This window comes from Corticium candelabrum, chromosome 4, assembly GCF_963422355.1.
Source record: "Corticium candelabrum chromosome 4, ooCorCand1.1, whole genome shotgun sequence".
NCBI classification, from domain to species: domain Eukaryota; kingdom Metazoa; phylum Porifera; class Homoscleromorpha; order Homosclerophorida; family Plakinidae; genus Corticium; species Corticium candelabrum.
Genome location: NC_085088.1, coordinates 4,876,684 through 4,895,065, shown reverse-complemented (window position 1 = coordinate 4,895,065; position 18,382 = coordinate 4,876,684). Strand labels below are relative to the sequence as shown.

At 41.5% G+C, this 18,382-nt stretch overlaps 2 protein-coding genes across 2 annotated transcripts; one reads left to right on the top strand and one right to left on the bottom strand.

Annotated features, from left to right (window-relative positions):
* LOC134178680 (uncharacterized) lies at positions 1-6,874 on the top strand. The gene is made up of 3 exons (XM_062645564.1): positions 1-75; positions 134-761; positions 4,855-6,874. Exons 2-3 carry the CDS (start codon positions 158-160, stop codon positions 6,504-6,506), a joined length of 2,256 nt encoding a protein of 751 aa, XP_062501548.1. The 5' UTR covers positions 1-75; positions 134-157; the 3' UTR covers positions 6,507-6,874.
* A 38-nt stretch (positions 6,875-6,912) lies between these two features.
* LOC134178679 (alpha-L-rhamnosidase-like) lies at positions 6,913-14,894 on the bottom strand. Its single transcript, XM_062645562.1, has 14 exons — positions 14,601-14,894; positions 14,179-14,536; positions 12,937-13,136; positions 12,339-12,506; positions 12,145-12,275; positions 12,009-12,084; positions 11,494-11,654; positions 11,293-11,428; positions 11,084-11,222; positions 9,339-9,605; positions 7,891-8,082; positions 7,661-7,833; positions 7,462-7,594; positions 6,913-7,391 (listed from the first exon to the last, which is right to left on the bottom strand). Exons 1-14 carry the CDS (start codon positions 14,817-14,819, stop codon positions 7,051-7,053), a joined length of 2,694 nt encoding a protein of 897 aa, XP_062501546.1. The 5' UTR covers positions 14,820-14,894; the 3' UTR covers positions 6,913-7,050.
* Between the last annotated feature and the right edge of the window lie 3,488 nt (positions 14,895-18,382).

Genomic DNA, 18,382 nt, shown 5'->3' with positions numbered 1-18,382 from the left:
CAAACATTTAGTGAAGTTGGTTGCTATTCGTTAAGCCTCACTTCGAAGAAAACGGCGAGTTGGCGGTTACGTAAGGTTTGTAATTAGTCTAGAGCGTCACGTGATTCTGTCTAGACAACCGTTGGTTTGACAGCTGCTCGCGTTGTAACATTTTTTGATGGCAGACAGCGACGCCATCCATTACGCTGTCCCTAATCGTACTCCAACAAAGCTCAATCGACTGATCAAATGGCTTAGGGAAAAACCATGGAGTGTTTTTCTAGCCGTTTTTCTAGCTTGTACGTGGTTGACACTTCTAATTCTTCTTGACTACAACAGATACAAGGGTTACTGTGCTAAAAGAGAGTTTCACGATTCAATTGGACCGCCATTACACGAGGGAGATCGCAACAGTTGTAGAGTGGAAAGAGAAAGCGCGAGACCCATCCCACCAGGAAGACTTCCTGGACAGATCTTCACATCGAGCGAGCGTAGCCTACCTTCTTGGATTCTTGTTGGCTTGTTTAGTTTTGTCACAAGTGTCATCAATTTTGTGCTCATCTGTAATCATCCCAAAAAGAAACAGTCCGAAAATGCAGAAAGAAAAACCTTTAGTCATCATCAGAGTGAGCACGGTCGAGTCAGCTGGATTATTTACGTTTGCACGACGGTCATCCTAGTGTATCAAGCCATCAACATGGCCAAGATAGCAGACTGCCGACACGAAAATGGCGCAGAGATATTCTACACGGTCATGCTAGCAATTGACGTGTCAATGCAAGGTAAGTAATAGGTCCGGTCCTACACCATACCATCAGTAAACATTCAAATGTCAATTTTGTTAAGTAAAGAATCTCTAACGGAGGATCTGATGTCGTATACTAAACTAATCTAAAATTTTGTTAGTAAAGAAATTGTTTCATTCGACTTTCTGTTTCCCTTTTCTACTATTTACATCTGACACTGCCAGGTATACATGCATGTGCTGAAAGGAAATAGCAGACTAAGTAAGAGAAATTTGGGAAGATTGAAAATGCCACGAATGCAGAGAGTCAGAGTAAAAGGGGCGTGTTTATGAATTGGTGAGCATGTACATATAACAAACTATGTATTTTAGTAGCGTGATGCGACGTATGATGTTATGATCCCAATAAAAAATTTGTTTTTACTTAATACTGTAGTAAAAAAGCAATTAAAAGTGAATACCTTTGTTATTATAATGATATCTTCTACAATATTCTTTCAATTTTCTATAAGAGTATAGTATGAGTTTATCTGATATTATGTATTGTAAGGTAGCGCGCGCTATGGGTCATTTACAGTCCTCACACAGGCTATGGGCCATATTGTATCTGCTGGTCTCTACTGTACCCACTTGCGATGCCGACGGTCATCTAGACCCGCTGGAATCCTCAGTGCCACCAGGGTATAACTGCATACGTCCACAGTTCACGTAGATGCTTGAAACGTTACCATAGCCAGACAGCCCGAATACTAAGTAGAAGTCTCGCAGTCTTTCACCCATTTTTACTGACGGTCGTCGGGGGAGGGTCTGGTACAGTTCCTTTGATGTTGTCGCGTTGCCGCTCTAACGATATATACTAGCCTGCCAGCCAAGCTCTTTCGCGCAGTCGCGGGACTAAACGGGTGAATGACTCGAGGAGGAGGAAGAAGAGGAAGAGGAGAAGGAGAAGACGCATTTTCCGGAATTGCTGCAGTGCGAGAAGAGTCAGTCAGTTGTCTCTCCCTCCCTTCCTCCGTCCCTCCCTCCCTCCGTCCCTCCCTCCCTCCCTCCGTCCCTCCCTCCCTCCCTCCGTCCCCCGTCCCTCCCTCCGTCCCTCCGTCCCTCCCTCCGTCCGTCCGTCCCTCCCTCCCTCTCTCCCTCCCTCCCTCCCTCCCTTCACCGCCGCCGCCGCCTGCCTGCCTGCCTGCCTGCCTGCCTGCCTGCCTGCCTGCCTGCCTGCCTGCCTGCCTGCCTGCCTGCCTGCCTGCCTGCCTGCCTGCCTGCCTGCCTGCCTGCCTGCCTGCCTGCCTGCCTGCCTGCCTGCCTGCCTGCCTGCCTGCCTGCCTGCCTGCCTGCCTGCCTGCCTGTCTGTTTGTAAGAGTTTCAGAAACAAAGGATGACATGGACAAGCTTTTTGACTTTTATGTACAGATTCAAGTTCACTAATGTTTTAAAGTATTTCGCTGTGAATGACTTGTTCATTATACACGTTTTGGATGTGTACAAGTAGAGGATGTGTAACAATAAAATAATCTGTCTGTCTGTCTGTCTGTCTGTGCGTCTGTCTGTCTGTCTGTCTGTCTGTCTGTCTGTCTGTCCATCTTTTCAAACATACATCTACAATCCAATGCTAGCAAGGTAACTATATAAAATTCTGTAACGACGATAGTTTACTAGGACCAGATTTTAAAAACAAACAAACGTGTAACACTTAGAGGAGAACTCTAACCAAAATCAACTATCTCTCAGATGAAAGCTGTTGCTTCATGATACAACTCTTTGCAACCGTTTACTGCAGACGTTTACCGTAACGAAGAAATAAAGCATTGAAATTACCTGCGTAGGCGTGTTTAGTACTCGCATGTGGTGTATGCGTAACTTTGATTGTTGGTTAGCAAGGAAGACCGATATCTGTGTACATTTCAAGGTAAGGATTGTGAGACATATGGTGTCAAGTTGTGATTTATTAACCAAAACCTAAAGTAGTCGCTTCGAGAGAGTAAGACTTTGCGTACATACGGGGAATCGTCTGAACAACTCGTTGCCGATTCTCTGCTTCTGTGGCTGTCTGGACCGTAGGTTTCTTGCAGGAAAATACCAGACCTTGCATCTTTCTTTCAACAAGTTTTAGTATTTGGTGAGAGTTCTCCTCTAACTAGAGGGTAACTGCAACGCAAAAATCAAAAATTCTTTTATGTTGGAAATTGATAGTTCTAGTTGCATACATGACAGGAAAAATAGTTTTAGATTTTTAAGTTAAGTCTTCGCTAAGATAGAGCACGTCAAAGTTGCTTCCGGTTCCTCAACTTTCGATAACGGGCGTGGTGTAGTGTGACGTCACTGAGGGGAGACGCGTGTGCGTCTGTATTGTCAGCGGCCTGTAAAAATGACTAAATCTTCATATCCAAGGCAACGCTGCTATAGGGTGGAGGCGACGGCAGCAACAGCGAATCTTCTGAAGAGTCCTCTGGAGGTTTTTACGTGATGATAACGTTCCGTCATCGCATGAATCGCAAGATGAAGAAGATCTGCTGGGAGCCATTAATAAGTATACATAGTGATTAGCTAAACCACACAGGTTTGAGTTCAGCGACAATGCCTTTGAAGCTTTGAGATCACCTGCTGCCTTGGAAGCGGAAGAGGAAGAGGACAGGCTACCCGATAGCCTGTCATCATTGCAAGTAGAAGTAGAAGTTAGCAACGTAATCGATGCACATCCGGGTAAGTAAACAACATGTACAGGTTTCAGCTGGGGTCGTTGTGAGATGATGGATACGTACTCGTGTGGAGTGCGTGTGCTGTCAAAACGCATTTGAGGTTGTCTCAAATAATGACACGATAATAATGTCGAATACTAGCAACAATAGTTGCACAGTGTACATACTGGTGAGTTCATGCAAAATTCTATAGTTCTGTACATGAGAAAGAGAATAAAATGAGTTGAAGTACGTACGTTGAATTCACGTTGACACAAGGTTTGACTTCACTGTACAGTATGCTGTAACGCATACGACTGCATTTACTACACATGATGATCAAGAGGCGAGTCATCAAGAGTCTGACCTCTCCTAGCCATTTGCAGTACTTTTAGTCCTGCACGAGAGTCTTCCTTACCTTCCCGCTTCTCAATTACGGTTCTCCTTTTCTTTTGCGAAGGTTCCAGAGTGCTGCGACCTTGAAGTGTGGAAGCAGGTAGATGGAAAATGGTGGCCTCAATTTCGCTCTTCTACAACCCAGACTAAGCTCTTGAATAGACCTTGCTGTACGTATCTCGAAGCAATCAGGCTAAAAGTGGCTACTGCAGACTCCTGTCCACTCAGTAAGACGCGTTGTACTCAGTAGCAGTCACCCGGACGACACAAACGTCTCTGCAATTGTCCTCAATATTTTGTGATTCCCACTTGGGGATCTTCGGAAATCGAAACGCGATTGCGTATGACTTGCGCGAATTGGTGCATCCTGCAGCCACGCAACACCAACCATTCTTTCGCCACAAATTCCTTTGTTTACACTACACGCTATCGTGACGCCTTCCCTCAGTGACGTCACACTACACCACGCCCATTATAACTCGTTACCGGAAGTTGAAGAACCGGAAGCAACTTTGACGTGCTATATCTCAGCGAAGACTTAACATAAAAATCTAAAACTATTTTTCTGTCATGTATGCAACTAGGACTATCAATTTCCAACATAAAAGAATTTTTGATTTTTGCGTTGCAGTTACCCTATACAAGAGAGCAATGTAGACTACCCGGAGCTAACTTAGTGGCTGAAAAACTGAGTAGAGCTGTCTCTCTGTCTCTCTGTCTGTCTGCCTGTCTGTCTGTCTGTCTGTCTGTCTGTCTGTCTGTCTGTCTGTTTGTTTGTCTGTCTATCTGTTCGGCTGTTTCTAGATCTATTTGTCTCTTTATATATCTGTCTGTCTGTCTGCCCGCCTGTCTGTCAGTATGAAGTAAGTATGACACACATGTACACACGGTCTAATTCATTGTATAATCTGTTAAAGTTTTGTACATTTAATACCTACCTTCTCTAACAGGAGATTCTACAGACAAGCTTTAGTATACACTGCATGATTGATAGGATATTTTAATCGGTAAACTTTAATTCATTTGACTTTCTGCTATACTAATTTTTTTTCTAAACAGGTGTTTTCCTTCTGTCTGAGGTAGTTGTCGGTAGACACTTTGGAAGCAAAAAGAGCAGCCTCCGCACCATCGCTTTGTTCTTTCTCGGTATCTGCAACTTCATCATGTGGGGACACAGCATTGGAGATGCGGTATGTCGTAAGGAAATTGATAACGCAGCCATCGTTGGTTATCAGATTTGGGACTTCTTCGATCCTATATTCGGATCAGCAGTCGTATTCTTTAGAATCTTGTCAGGTTGTCTGTATATTTCTCTTACTGTTCCCTCCGACCATCCTCCAGAAGATCACAACGCTGGGAAACCCTATCTTATTTCTACGTCGGAAAATGTAAACAATCACATTGACGAAAACGATAAGAAAAACAGTATCGGTGTAACTGAGTTTATGATGAGCAATCGAAAAGTCCGAAAACAAACTTTAACAATTTTCAATGAGCCTGGAACCAGTGGTACTGTGACAAACTTCTATTACTCTGCACAGAACGACCGCTTTCATCGCAACACTATTCGAAGCTATTACGGGTCGGTGGTCGCCATTTTGTTTGTCGTCGTTCCTTTTGTTGCTTACGACGCACTCGCTCGTCATGTCGGAAAGAAACATGAAGGTCAACTGAAATACGTCGTGGAGCTCACAATAAATATTTTACTGATTGGTTTGAACGGATGGTTTATCATTTTCCAAGGAGGCTTTCCAAATGCTGAGAGCGCAAAAAGATTACTTGGTTGTACAAGAAAAGGTCAGCATACAAGGCGATATTCTGCAATACCTGCAGAGTGCGAGGTATCAGATTGCAGCATTTCCCAAAAGTGTAGCGGCTGCAAATGCTGCGAACTTCATTGCAAAGGGGTTCAACGGTTTTTGCACATGGCGAAGCACGTGGTGGAGCACACGAACATAGAAATTCCGGTCTTTTTTGTTTTCAGTCTTTTTGCTGTTTGCTTTTACATAGCGTCGGCCGTAGTTGAACACGGAGGAGATCGCGCAACAGACATTATTGGCATTTTTTCAGTCATTTTACAATCTACGTTTGTCTTCTGGACAGCTCTCGTTCACAATTCTTTGAACTTGTTACGACATGGAAACTATCATCATAGCTGGAATTCCTTCCTGTTATCTCTACTGTTTGCTGTTACCGTGGGATCACTAGCCGTCGACATAGAGAGAGAGCATGTGGATCATGAAGTTCATAACAAATGGTATCTTAGAGTGTTTGCACCTCTGCTGGTTGATTTCCGAGTTCATGCTGCTATTCTAACGTATAGCGTGCTGTCTGAATTTGATCAGCAACGACTCACAGAACGTGACATTGAAGACAAGAAAATTTTTGAACGAGTAGACAATGAACCCTCATTGGCAGAAGGATCTGAATGTCACAGGCTCGGATGCAAAACCCTTTACAGCAGAGAGAGCGATGACGCCTTCTGGAAATGCACGGCTGCAGGCAACGGCTGTCAGTCTAAACCCTACTGCAATGATTGCTTTAAGGAATTCATTGTAAAAGTAGGTTTTTGTCCCACTTGCGGCGACCAGATAACGTGTAAGCCAACCATGAGTTCAAACGACAACAACATCAATAATGATTCCACGCACGCTGATTCTGGACAAGGCAACAATCAACAGCAGGATGGAACAACAATAACTGACAATTGAAAAATGCAATGCAACAATAAGAGACCACATGTTATGTTATTCCCTACTTTTAGTGCACTTCAGCGAGATTTAACCGATAAACATGACGTTAGCTTCCGTTGTTAGTTGTAATTTGGTCTGCTTTCAATTGGCCTATACTAAGCATCATTTTTAGTCTCGAAAGTTTTATTAAAGTTGGTTTTAGCTAGCAACGTGCTGCCTTTATATACATGTTAGTACAACTTAGCAAATATTTAGCCGTCTGAATTGTACGCAATACATGCTAAATGCTAACGGTCTATATACGTAGCTATGAACAAGGACAGAAAAACCTAGCAAATTCTTTAGGGCACAATCCTTGAATTTTCTATTTTATTAAAAATTAAAAGGTTTCACCTGCCGAACTATACGCGTGCACAATACGCAATATCTTTTTATCTTGAGTTGCGCGCCTTTATTTGAGCTTCTGCAATATTTTCAACAACGTTTATACACAGTTAGGCACTTACGACATCTCAAAGTACCAAGGTGTACTAAAGTTGCGAAACTCGTAACAAAGTCCGTATTATTGAAGTCGGATGACTTCAAACTGATAAGAGCCAGACATTACTGTGAACACGATGTCTCCTACTCCTGTGCCTCCTTGGGTCACACCTACTTGTCCTGGCAGAAACTTGCCATTGCACCACACAAGACGACCGCTCTCTGTAATGTTGACCTTTTGCGGTGCATACTCAAACGTGAGGACGTGTACTGTAGCCATAACTCCAATAGGTATTCGAATGGCATGACGAAAGACGAGAGTATTCGAGTCTGATTCTTCAATAGTAGAAAATCGATTCCATGCAGATTGAATGTTACCCTTGTGGGTCCCCACTGTTGCAGAAACTTCGTAAATTTTCGTTGCTATGCAACAGATAATTACAAGCGTTAATATGTACATATTAAAAACCTGGACAATGGAGATATTATATACTGTTAGTTATCCGTGGATGAATTTCTAGCATTTTCCATCCCGCAGAATTTGGACTTCTGTTAATACCAGCTACAGCTTGGTAATACCACGGACCTTGAGACCCAAACATGATGTGGTTCCTTGATTGCAATCCCTACGACAACACAAAACTTTTCCTTCTTGATGTAGCAACTAAATTCATTTTTTGAATTGTGTATACGTTTGGAGTCGGTTCGAATTCTGTCGCAAACCAACTTTCCCACAACGTCGTTGCGTGTTGGCTTACCCACCAGCCCCAACCTGGAGTCGTTGATTGCGTCGCAATGGTCAACGCCAGATCAAAATTGCCATTCTCCGTGAGAGCAGGAAGAAGGTACTTTGTACCAATTATACCTAAGTGTGTTGAAGTACCATGCAACGATAAGTGATAATACAATGTGGCTTGCAAACCTGTGTCTAGATGATCCTTTTTGTTGTGAACAGCAGCTAGAAGGCTATTTGTTATGGTAGCTAAGTTAGATGGTTCCACTGCGCCGATCTGTAAAGCTAGTGCTTGAGCTGTCTGCAGACTGAGCTTGCCGTCGCTGTACATCTGTGAAGAAGCGTTGTAGAATGCAGCATTGAACTGTTTCCTTCTCTCGTCTACAACAGTCAATATATACTTAGATGAGACCACTTATGAATGTATGTATGTATGCATGCATGCATGCATGTATAAGTTGTGAGAGGGTTGTAGCTTAGTTGGTATGGTCGATTGTCACGAAGCTTGGATGCAAGTTCAATTTCGTGGTGGATGCAGATTAGTGTCTGTAGGCAAGGCACCTTAATTAACCTCCTGCAGCCAAATGTATGTATGTGTAAACTAATACGAAAAGAGAAAAGGTGATGTCATGTTTGTCATTGGCCTGGTGACTTAAGCCTGGTCCACAATGTGACACTGACGCTGACGTTAACGGTGACGCGGACGCTGAAATAGAAATGAATCCAACTCCAGTGTCAGCGCCACCGTCAAAGCGAGCTCCTTGAAGTTTGACGCTCAGCTCAACTTCAGCGTCACATTGTGAACCAAGCTTTATTTCCAAATTTGATGTTCAACTGCGCCTCTCCCAATGGAGCGTGCAGGCAGGGTCACAGACATGCGACTGAGCTTTGCCATGTCTGTACCTATGTGTTGATGAAATTATGTATGCATGCATGCATGCATGTATGTATGTATGTATGTATGTATGTATGCATGCATGCATGCATGTATGTATGTCTGTATGTATGTATGTATGTATGATGTATGTATGTATTTATGTATGTATGTGTAACGAACAATCAGATATTTGAAGTTCCATAAATATCTGTCCCTACAGCAGCAAGTAAATCACTAAACTCTTGTAGCAGTGCATGTTGGCATCTGCCGTCGGGTTTTGTGCTGCTCAATGCATTCGTAATTGATTAGTAGAATTGATTGTCCTTTATTAAGTGTAATACGTTTTAAAATGTACTGCTGTCCCATTGGATGTACCGTATATTGTTTAGAGTGCTCCACTCTACCGTGGAACGACCTGCTGGTCTACACCCTCTATACCAGTTTTCTCATTTATGTATAGTTCTATCATGTGCTACGTATCAATACAAATTGGTATTTTCTTATGTGCATGTTATAGTCGCATTGAAGCGTTTGTTTGTTTACCCAACTTGGCATACGGCTATGAGTAGTGCTCGTGCACATTAACATCAGCCGCCCAGCCATATATGCATGTCCTACCACTTGCCACTTATGCTACACGTTATCTCTGTATTCGCAAGTACTGTATGCCGCAGCGCAGTACAAATTAACACAAATATGTAAAAATTGAAGATATTACTGATAACAATGCAAGTCGACCCTTCTCCCATACAGATCTTACCTGCTTCTTTTGCATACAACTCTGAATCCGAGCTTTGACCAACAACAAGAGCCATTTTTGAAACGAGATCGAGATTTAGTATCAGATAAAATGTCGACACAAGGGCGCTTTTATAGTCGCATCCCACTTGTTCTGGAATGGCAGCAGCACACCAGTCTCCATAACGTGAGTAACTCAGTATGCCCGTGCTGTTGTTAACTAGCTTTCGGGTGTTGTCGAGATGAGCTTTTAGTCCTTCATAATTTTCCGTAACTATTCCATTATCGTCTAAAAATTAAATTGTAAAAGAAAACATTATGCTACATCCATTTGCACGCATTGACAAACGGGCGCTTGCACAACACAACAACAACAACAACAACAACAACAACAACAACAACAACAGCCTAACACACACACACACACACACACATACTGTGACACACTGCTACACACACACACACACACACACACACACACACACACACACACACACACACACAAACACACACACACACACACACACACACACATATACACACACACATACATACACACACACACACACAACAACAACAACAACAACAACAAAAACAACACACACACACACACACACAGACTGTGACACACTGCTATACACACACACACACACACACACACACACACACACACACACACACACACACACACACACACACACACACACACACACACACACATACTGTGACACACTGCTACACACACACACACACACACACACACACACACACACACACACACACACACACACACACACACACACACACACACACACACACACACAAACACACACACACACACACATATACACACACACACATACATACACACACACACACAACAACAACAACAACAACAAAAACAACACACACACACACACACACACACACACACACACACACACACAGACTGTGACACACTGCTACACACACACACACACACACACACACACACACACACACACACACACACACACACACACACACACACACACAAACAAAAAACACATTTATTGACACACGCACGCACGCATGCACACACACAACAACAACCACACAACACACACACACACACACACACACACACACACACACACACACACACACACACACACACACAACAAAAACACATTTATTGACACACGCACGCACGCATGCACACACACAACAACAACCACACAACACACACACACACACACACACACACACACACACACACACACACACACACAACAAAAACACATTTATTGACACACGCACGCACGCATGCACACGCACGCACGCATGCACACGCACGCACGCATGCACACACACAACAACAACCACACAACACACACACACACACACACACACACACACACACACACACACATACTCACGCACATACACAAAAACAACAACAACACCAACACACACAACAACAACACCAACACACGCACATTTATTAACACACACACACGCACGCACGCACGCACACACACACACACATTCACACAACAGTAACAACAACAACAAAACAACAGCAACAACAACAACAACGACAAATGCGCAACACACACACACACACACACACACACACACACACACACACACACACACACACACACACACAACAGCAACAACAACAACAACGACACATGCGCAACATGCGCAACACACACACAACAACAACAACAACAACAACAACAGCAACAACACGCATGCACGCACGCACACAGCGGACGGTACCATAATAAGTGTGAACCCAATATGTAATAGCAGGGTATGCAATAGACCAAGCAGGATCGCCAGGTAAACCGCCATGTTTATAATATGGCACACAATCTGGTATCGCTCCGTTGCTTTTTCTCGTAATATCTAGATGCAACTAAAAACATAAAATTCATTTTAATACAAAACTACTGCATAATTGTTTGTTTGTTTGTTTGTTTTCGTACTTGACAATCTCTCATGTCTCGCATCCACTTTGAATACAAAGCTGCCATATCAAAATTGTAAATAGTGAACTCTGCTGACAACTGTGCGTCTCCAGTCCATCCTCTTCGCTCGCGTTGAGTGCATCCTGTAGGTATACTAATCAGCAAGATTGATAATTTCCTACCTCTTGACAGGACATCATACAGAGTTTACTCACTTACCTTTGCAGGTTTGAAAGACTGGAGTATCTAGTGCAATTTTGAGCTTTGTTAAGTACATCGTAATTGTCGCTGAATACGATATTGCTCCATTGTTCAACGTCAGTATGCGTGAAATGAGCCAACACCGAGTCCTTGGTGAGAGCTCCTGGAAATCCTGTCACCTGAACATGATGAAAAGTGATCACATGCGTTGTTTTCATTTAGCTAATGATGCTTGTGTATCACTAAATCATAAGAGTTTTCCGAAGAGTACACATACAAAGCGGTGTTTGTTACGTTTACACTGATAAATCAACAGTACAACAGTGCATGGGTGCGTGTTTGCGTGTGTGCGTGCGTGCGTGCGTGCGTGCGTGCGTGCGTGCGTGCGTGCGTGCGTGCGTGCGTGCGTGCTTGTTCGTATGTAGGACACGTGCGTGAACTTTGGCGACATTGCATATATATTATCTATGGTAAATATTTGATTACTGATATCTTTAGAAAAGTTGTAATTGCCCATTTTATGCAGTACGTACCTGAACGTAGCGAAATCCATAGTAAGAAAACTGAGGCTCATAGTCTATTGCCGTCTTTGATCCATCAAATATATAGCTAAACATGTTATGTAATTAAACTATTATTTATGTTATTATTAATATAATATTAACGTACACATTCAACTCTGGCGAATTTGGATAAAGATGATGAATAGACCCGTTTTCGTAAATCATCTCTGCATGTAAAAGAGTAACATTAGATCCTAAAACACCGCCTTCTGAGAGGTGAAGAGAGCAATGACCAGCCTATGCAATAACAGTGTCTTTCCAATATATCATACAAACGCTTAAAACACGTTCTAAGCATACCATATTTTGACCAAAGTCAAACACAAATTTTCCGGGTTCTGGCTGATGTATTGCCTTGGGAGCAAACGTCTCAACTGTTCGTATGGGAGGAATCATTGATACATTCAGCTGCCCAGTTGGAGGAGACGTGAGAACTTCAGCTTGGGCCCAAGAGCGATCGTCAAAATCCTTAGCAAAAATAGTAAGAGAGTACATGCATACCATATCTATTGCAAATACACTTGCAGTAGAAATTCATAAGTTTATGAAAGTACTAATGCTCAACAAGTACCATATTATACAAAGTGGCGTTACATCGTTTGTCATTGGCAGGAAAATTTAGTAATATATTACTCCATTTATTAACTGTAAAATTTAATATGTTTTGTTGTCTAAAAGTAGCTCAAAACTTATAAAGGAGTATTTAATAATATTTATTAATTATATCGCATTGCATTAGACAAGCAGGACTCAAGAAAGTTACATTTTAAAATCGTCGAAGCATCGCAAAAGTTTGATGCTTATTAACTAAATTAGAACAGCTCAGACATCAAACATCTGAGCAGATAAAATCTTCACTATGTCTCATGCAAAGATCTGCAGCTGAGATATCACTTACCGGCATATCCCATCCTACGGTTTGCAGACGAGAATCGTAAGTTTCTCCAATGTAGATATCGTCTAGTGTTATTGGTCCACGAACTTGCTTCCAGTTTTTGCTCGATCCTAGGGCCACTACACTGTTGTCATCGTATTCCAAAATAAGTAGAAACAATAGACATCTTCCTCCAACTTTGACAGTGGGCTGAGCATACCAACCTGCAACGAGAATGGCTTGCATAGTTTATATACAGTACATCGTCAATGGCCACTGACAAACAACAAACAGCGGCGTAGACAAAGCAAAATTTTTGTGAAGTTTATTATTAATATTAATATGTTCAAAATTAATATTAAATTGTCCAAAATTAACTGTATATGTATATACTTATAGATTTATAAACTAACAACGTATCATTTTGGTACTGTATAATTCTGTACATAAAATCAGTCTATTACACTATAAAAAATAGATGAGCGACCACGCCCATAACTTTTGAGGGTTACTGAACCCCCAAGAACCCCCGGAGCTACGCCACTGCAACAAACAGACACAAACCCTGATAACTTACCGTCAAACAAACAGTGGCGTAGCTATGGGTTCTTGAGAGTTCAGTACCCGAAATTTATGGGCGTGGCTGCTCATTTATTTTTGTTTAGTCTAATGGAGTGGCTTATGTATGCAATTGAGAGATGATACGTTGTTAATTAGTAAATCTAAGTACATACATGTACAGTTTCTTTGGGTCACAATAGAGATACTAAGGTATTTCCCTATTAGTTGATATGAATTATGTCCCGGAATGTATGCGGCGGTAGACCAAGGCCGCAGACACAGCGTCGTAATCAAAGTAGCAATTGACAACATGAAGTTAGTAGTATAAATCTCTAATGTAGACAGTAGCGTGCGACTAGATAAAAATTACTATTCATTTTGAACAAATTAATATTAATTTTAAACAATTTAATATTAATTCAGAACTAATTTAGAATTAATTTTAAAAATTTGGAAGTTTGAAATTAATATTCATTTGTTTAAAATTAATTTTAATTTGTTCTAATTTAATATTAACAAGCATACTTGTATTATTGAAAATGAAAAGCCACATCATCTATTAAAAGTAAAATCTATTTACTTCAATATTATTTTACAAAAAAATTAATTACTAACAAAATTCGATATGCCTATGCTAATGTTACTGTTAGTCACTATAATATTTTATTTAACAAATTATTAATAAAATTGATATAAAGCGCTTACCGTGACCCAAGCTTACGGCTATAGCATTTAATCCAGGAACAATTATATCAGTTAGGTCATGAACGTCGTACAGCAACCGAGACTCGAACGTTGTGAATGGACCAAGAAATGCATCACCAACCTTCCGTCCATTGATACGTAAATGATAATATCCCAAACCCATAACATACACATGCGCAGCAGCCAGGGTTTTTTCAAAGGTGACGCCCACTACTGTTCTCAGCTGGTTTCCTTTTTCGCCGTCAAGCCAAACGGTGCTAGTCCAACGCTGCCAATCAGACTGCTCAAACAGTCCCGTATGAAAGTATGCAATGTCACTCGATGGAGACGCAACTCCTTTCGAATCCCAGTACGTTACCTACACAAACATTACTAGACAATATTACTAACGTGCAATCGGAAGACCGACGAAACAGTCATACGTTCCAGAAATATCTCGAGGCGCTCAACAACGACTGTCCGTTGTATTCGACGTTTGCTGACTTGCTTGAATTCACTCTTCCCGAATTCCATACGACGTCGCCAGGCTGGCGTTTGTACCTAGTGTTTGCGCGAAAGACGGTGATCTGGTAAGCAGACTGACTCTCTGCACGGTCGGAGTGATCTAGAGCCCAAGTGAATCGAGGTCGAGAAACGTCCATTCCAATGGGATTCTCGAGGTATTCTAGGCGCAGTTGGTACGGTTTGGCTGGTCCAGCGCATACGCACGCAGCAGAAACGGCTATCAGCAGTGTGAGTAGCATATCGGAGAGTCACGTGACCTAACCGAGCTCTCGAATTAGCTTGAGCAGTGGCTCGTAAGTGATGCGACTTTAGTCAAAGTTAAAATTGTCGTTGTTTGCATATATATATATATATATATATTTTTTTTTAAATTTTTTATTTTTACTTTTACATTTAAACAGAACTAACTACCAAATTCTACACTACGCTACGGTGGGTATATCCCAACTATCAATGTCCTGTACTTCAAGTTGAATTCTTCTGAACAACATCCTTGCATTGTATTTCCACAACTGTACCGAAAGTTGTTGCGTCAAATTCTGGAAAGCTTGATGGAATCGAATTCATATATATATATATATATATATATACATATAAATGGACAGTCGAACCATAACAATTTTATTTGGCTAGGAATCAAGATTTTTGAGATACGGGGATTTTTCCATGCATACATACGACTAGCTGCATGTACCAGGATTCGTCCATGAATGATTATACACGTTTTTTAAAAAGAAGAGCTCACACAATTTCTGCTATATTTTCTGAAAGTGCAACTGTCCAAGCTGGACCGATTTAACGTTGTAGACAACGAGAAACGAAGCTGTCATTATTGTATCCCATTGATCTAGATATCCCAAGTGGAGATATCAAAGTAAAGAATCACGGATATAGCTGTAGGCTACCACGCAAAGGGATTCCAGCTTGGATCAAGCAAGAATAAGTAGAACAATCAATCACGTAAACATGATTTCATAAATCTATTTCTATGAGAGACAACAATGCTAAACATCTGTTCCAAGTGTTTAGTACACGTAATCATTTCTACAACCACAATTTAATCACAATTTTACATAATTAACGTTCAAAATTATAGATAAATTTGTGTAACGACTCAATGACTAAATTGAAATATTTATTCAATTAATAGGGTCAAAATGTATGGAAGATAGACAAAGAGATGCAATGAGGGCTATGACATTAGCTGCTGCAGACGCATACAATATAGGAGTGCATGTTGACCAAATCATCATTGACCATTCAAAAGCGAGAGTTGCAAGAAATCCAGCAACTCCTAGTCCTATGACACTTATTCCATAATCATAATTGACAGATCCGAATATTTCTAAACATAGTCCAAACGAAGTCATCATGCTGCTAGGAAATGTGATATTGATTACACAAAAGTCAATCAATGCTGTATATGTCATCTATATGGAATCAGATGAATATGCAAACAAGGGAAGAAACGCAATTGCCACTGCCTGAATAGCAAGAGAAGTGCACCAACACCAACGACAGCTCATTTTTGCAGACATGATAAACCAAACTATTTGACCACCAATGTAACTGGGAAACACACTCGCACCAAGAATCGCTGTTGGTGTATGGTCATGTCTCCATATAGTGTCAAGAAACTCCTGCTACCTAGCCGTCAAACCATATCCACAGAAAAGACCAACAACTCCTCCAATAAACATAAGAACGAGTGATCGAGTAAGCATAGTACGAATTCTAGTCATCCCTGAGGAATTTTTATTTGAAACACTTTATCACGTAAAGTACTGTTGGTGTTGAATGATGGAGGTACAATGAGAAACATACCACACATGTAGAAGAAAACTACCAACATGTCACAAACAAAGAAAACAGTAACTACATCCAAACCATCATTTTTGATTATAGTCTGACAAGAGTAGCAATTGGCTAATAGCTAAACCACAAAGTAATGAAGAATATCCGGCTGCAAACGCTTTGTATCTCGGCATCCAAGGAATGAGAGCTACCGACACAACAGCAACAGGAAGGTAGCATCCGTACCCAATAAACACGTAACCCAACTCATAGAGAATTTGAGTAACCACATTTGACCAAGAGCACGTTGCCACTGCCACGCCACAAACACCAAAACCCAATCCCGACACAACAGTGCAGGTGAGCAGCCACGTCCGAGTGCTACGCTTCGGCAAACGTGGCACTATGTCGACACCGGTTAGCCCGGAAAAGGCAGACATGACCGCACCTTCGATATCAGTAATGGATGAACTCCAGTTACTACAGGCTGTCTCCGTTGGCAATGTAAGATAGCTTTTGTAAAGCCAGTGACAAGAAAAGACAATGTAGAGCCAACTAGAACCACTCCGAAAACAGCGTACAACATCAGACGGGTTTGTGAACAGACGTCATTTTATAAATCACGACACGAACTTTTTCTTTCCGCAATCTAGAGGCAACGGGACAATGCCTCTTCTATCATACGGACCATCTACAATCACATGTAACCACGCCTGCTGCAATCCCGTATGTCATGTGATGCTGCGTTTTGGTACTGTAGGTGTTGAAATTTTTTGATTTTGTTTACCAACTGAATGCTTATTAGGTATTTAGTTCCATAATATCTTTTTATGTTAATTTTATTATTGTCGCTAATTGACTTAACTAAGCTACTGTTTGTTCTAGTCTCGCGTAGCCAGACCCTTTCCGCCGCGTCATGGGTGGTGATCGCAGACGCGACGGAGATGTACGCGCGTGCACACATACAGACAGACAGCTCTTCTTTACATTATAGATTCAAAGGTAGTGAGATTCAGCTATGTTGATCTAGTAGATTACTATTGTTAACGGAGGCGTATTTTCCATCATTTTTGTCAGTGAGTGACAGCTTGCAATTGACTTGTGCAAATGTTTTTAACTCGGTCACAATGTGTGCCAATAATTTGGCAGCCAAAGCATCTTAGATATGCGAGAGTCACAGGTAGACTGCGAAACGTATACTACAACGGATAAAGTTACACTCTGGACGGTTTTATTGTTAGTGAAGGTAGCATGCGCACTGTCTTCTTGAGTTTGACTCTAACAATTGCAGATCAAGCAATGGGTTGTTTCAAATTAGATTGTTTATCTCAGAGCGATAGATCTAGGTATGGACGATATGTTACAATTAATTGCATTAGGTTATACTAAATGTCGTACTGCCCTGATTACTTAATTATTTTAATTAAAGGTAACTGCTCGCGATTCACTGCGCAAACGCAGACACACTCACGCAAACTTGAAATCGTGCTTTTATGCACACACTTATGTATTTACCAGTTTGAGATAACATGCTGTTAAACGACAAAGCGATTTCTCGATTTTTTCCTTGTTGCACGTGACCAAAAAATCTGTGGAGCACAGAGCGCGCACTAGCGCGATGGCATCCTTGTAGCTACCATGTAAAGAAAGATACGTTCCAAGTTTTAGATGCAGTCACGTGATGCTCTGTGCTCTACCCATTTCCTGGTCACGTGAAACTAGAAAACGATCGAGAAAGCGCTTTGTCGTTCAACAGCAAGCTTTCTCAAAATGGTAAATGTGTGGATAAAGAATCTAGAACACTTGTCGTTAGCTTTCCCGAAATGTCAAGTATAGCTAGGAGGAGCGAAACTGCCGTGGCGGACAAGAATGCGATTCATCTTTTTCTCTAGACTAAGAATAAAGA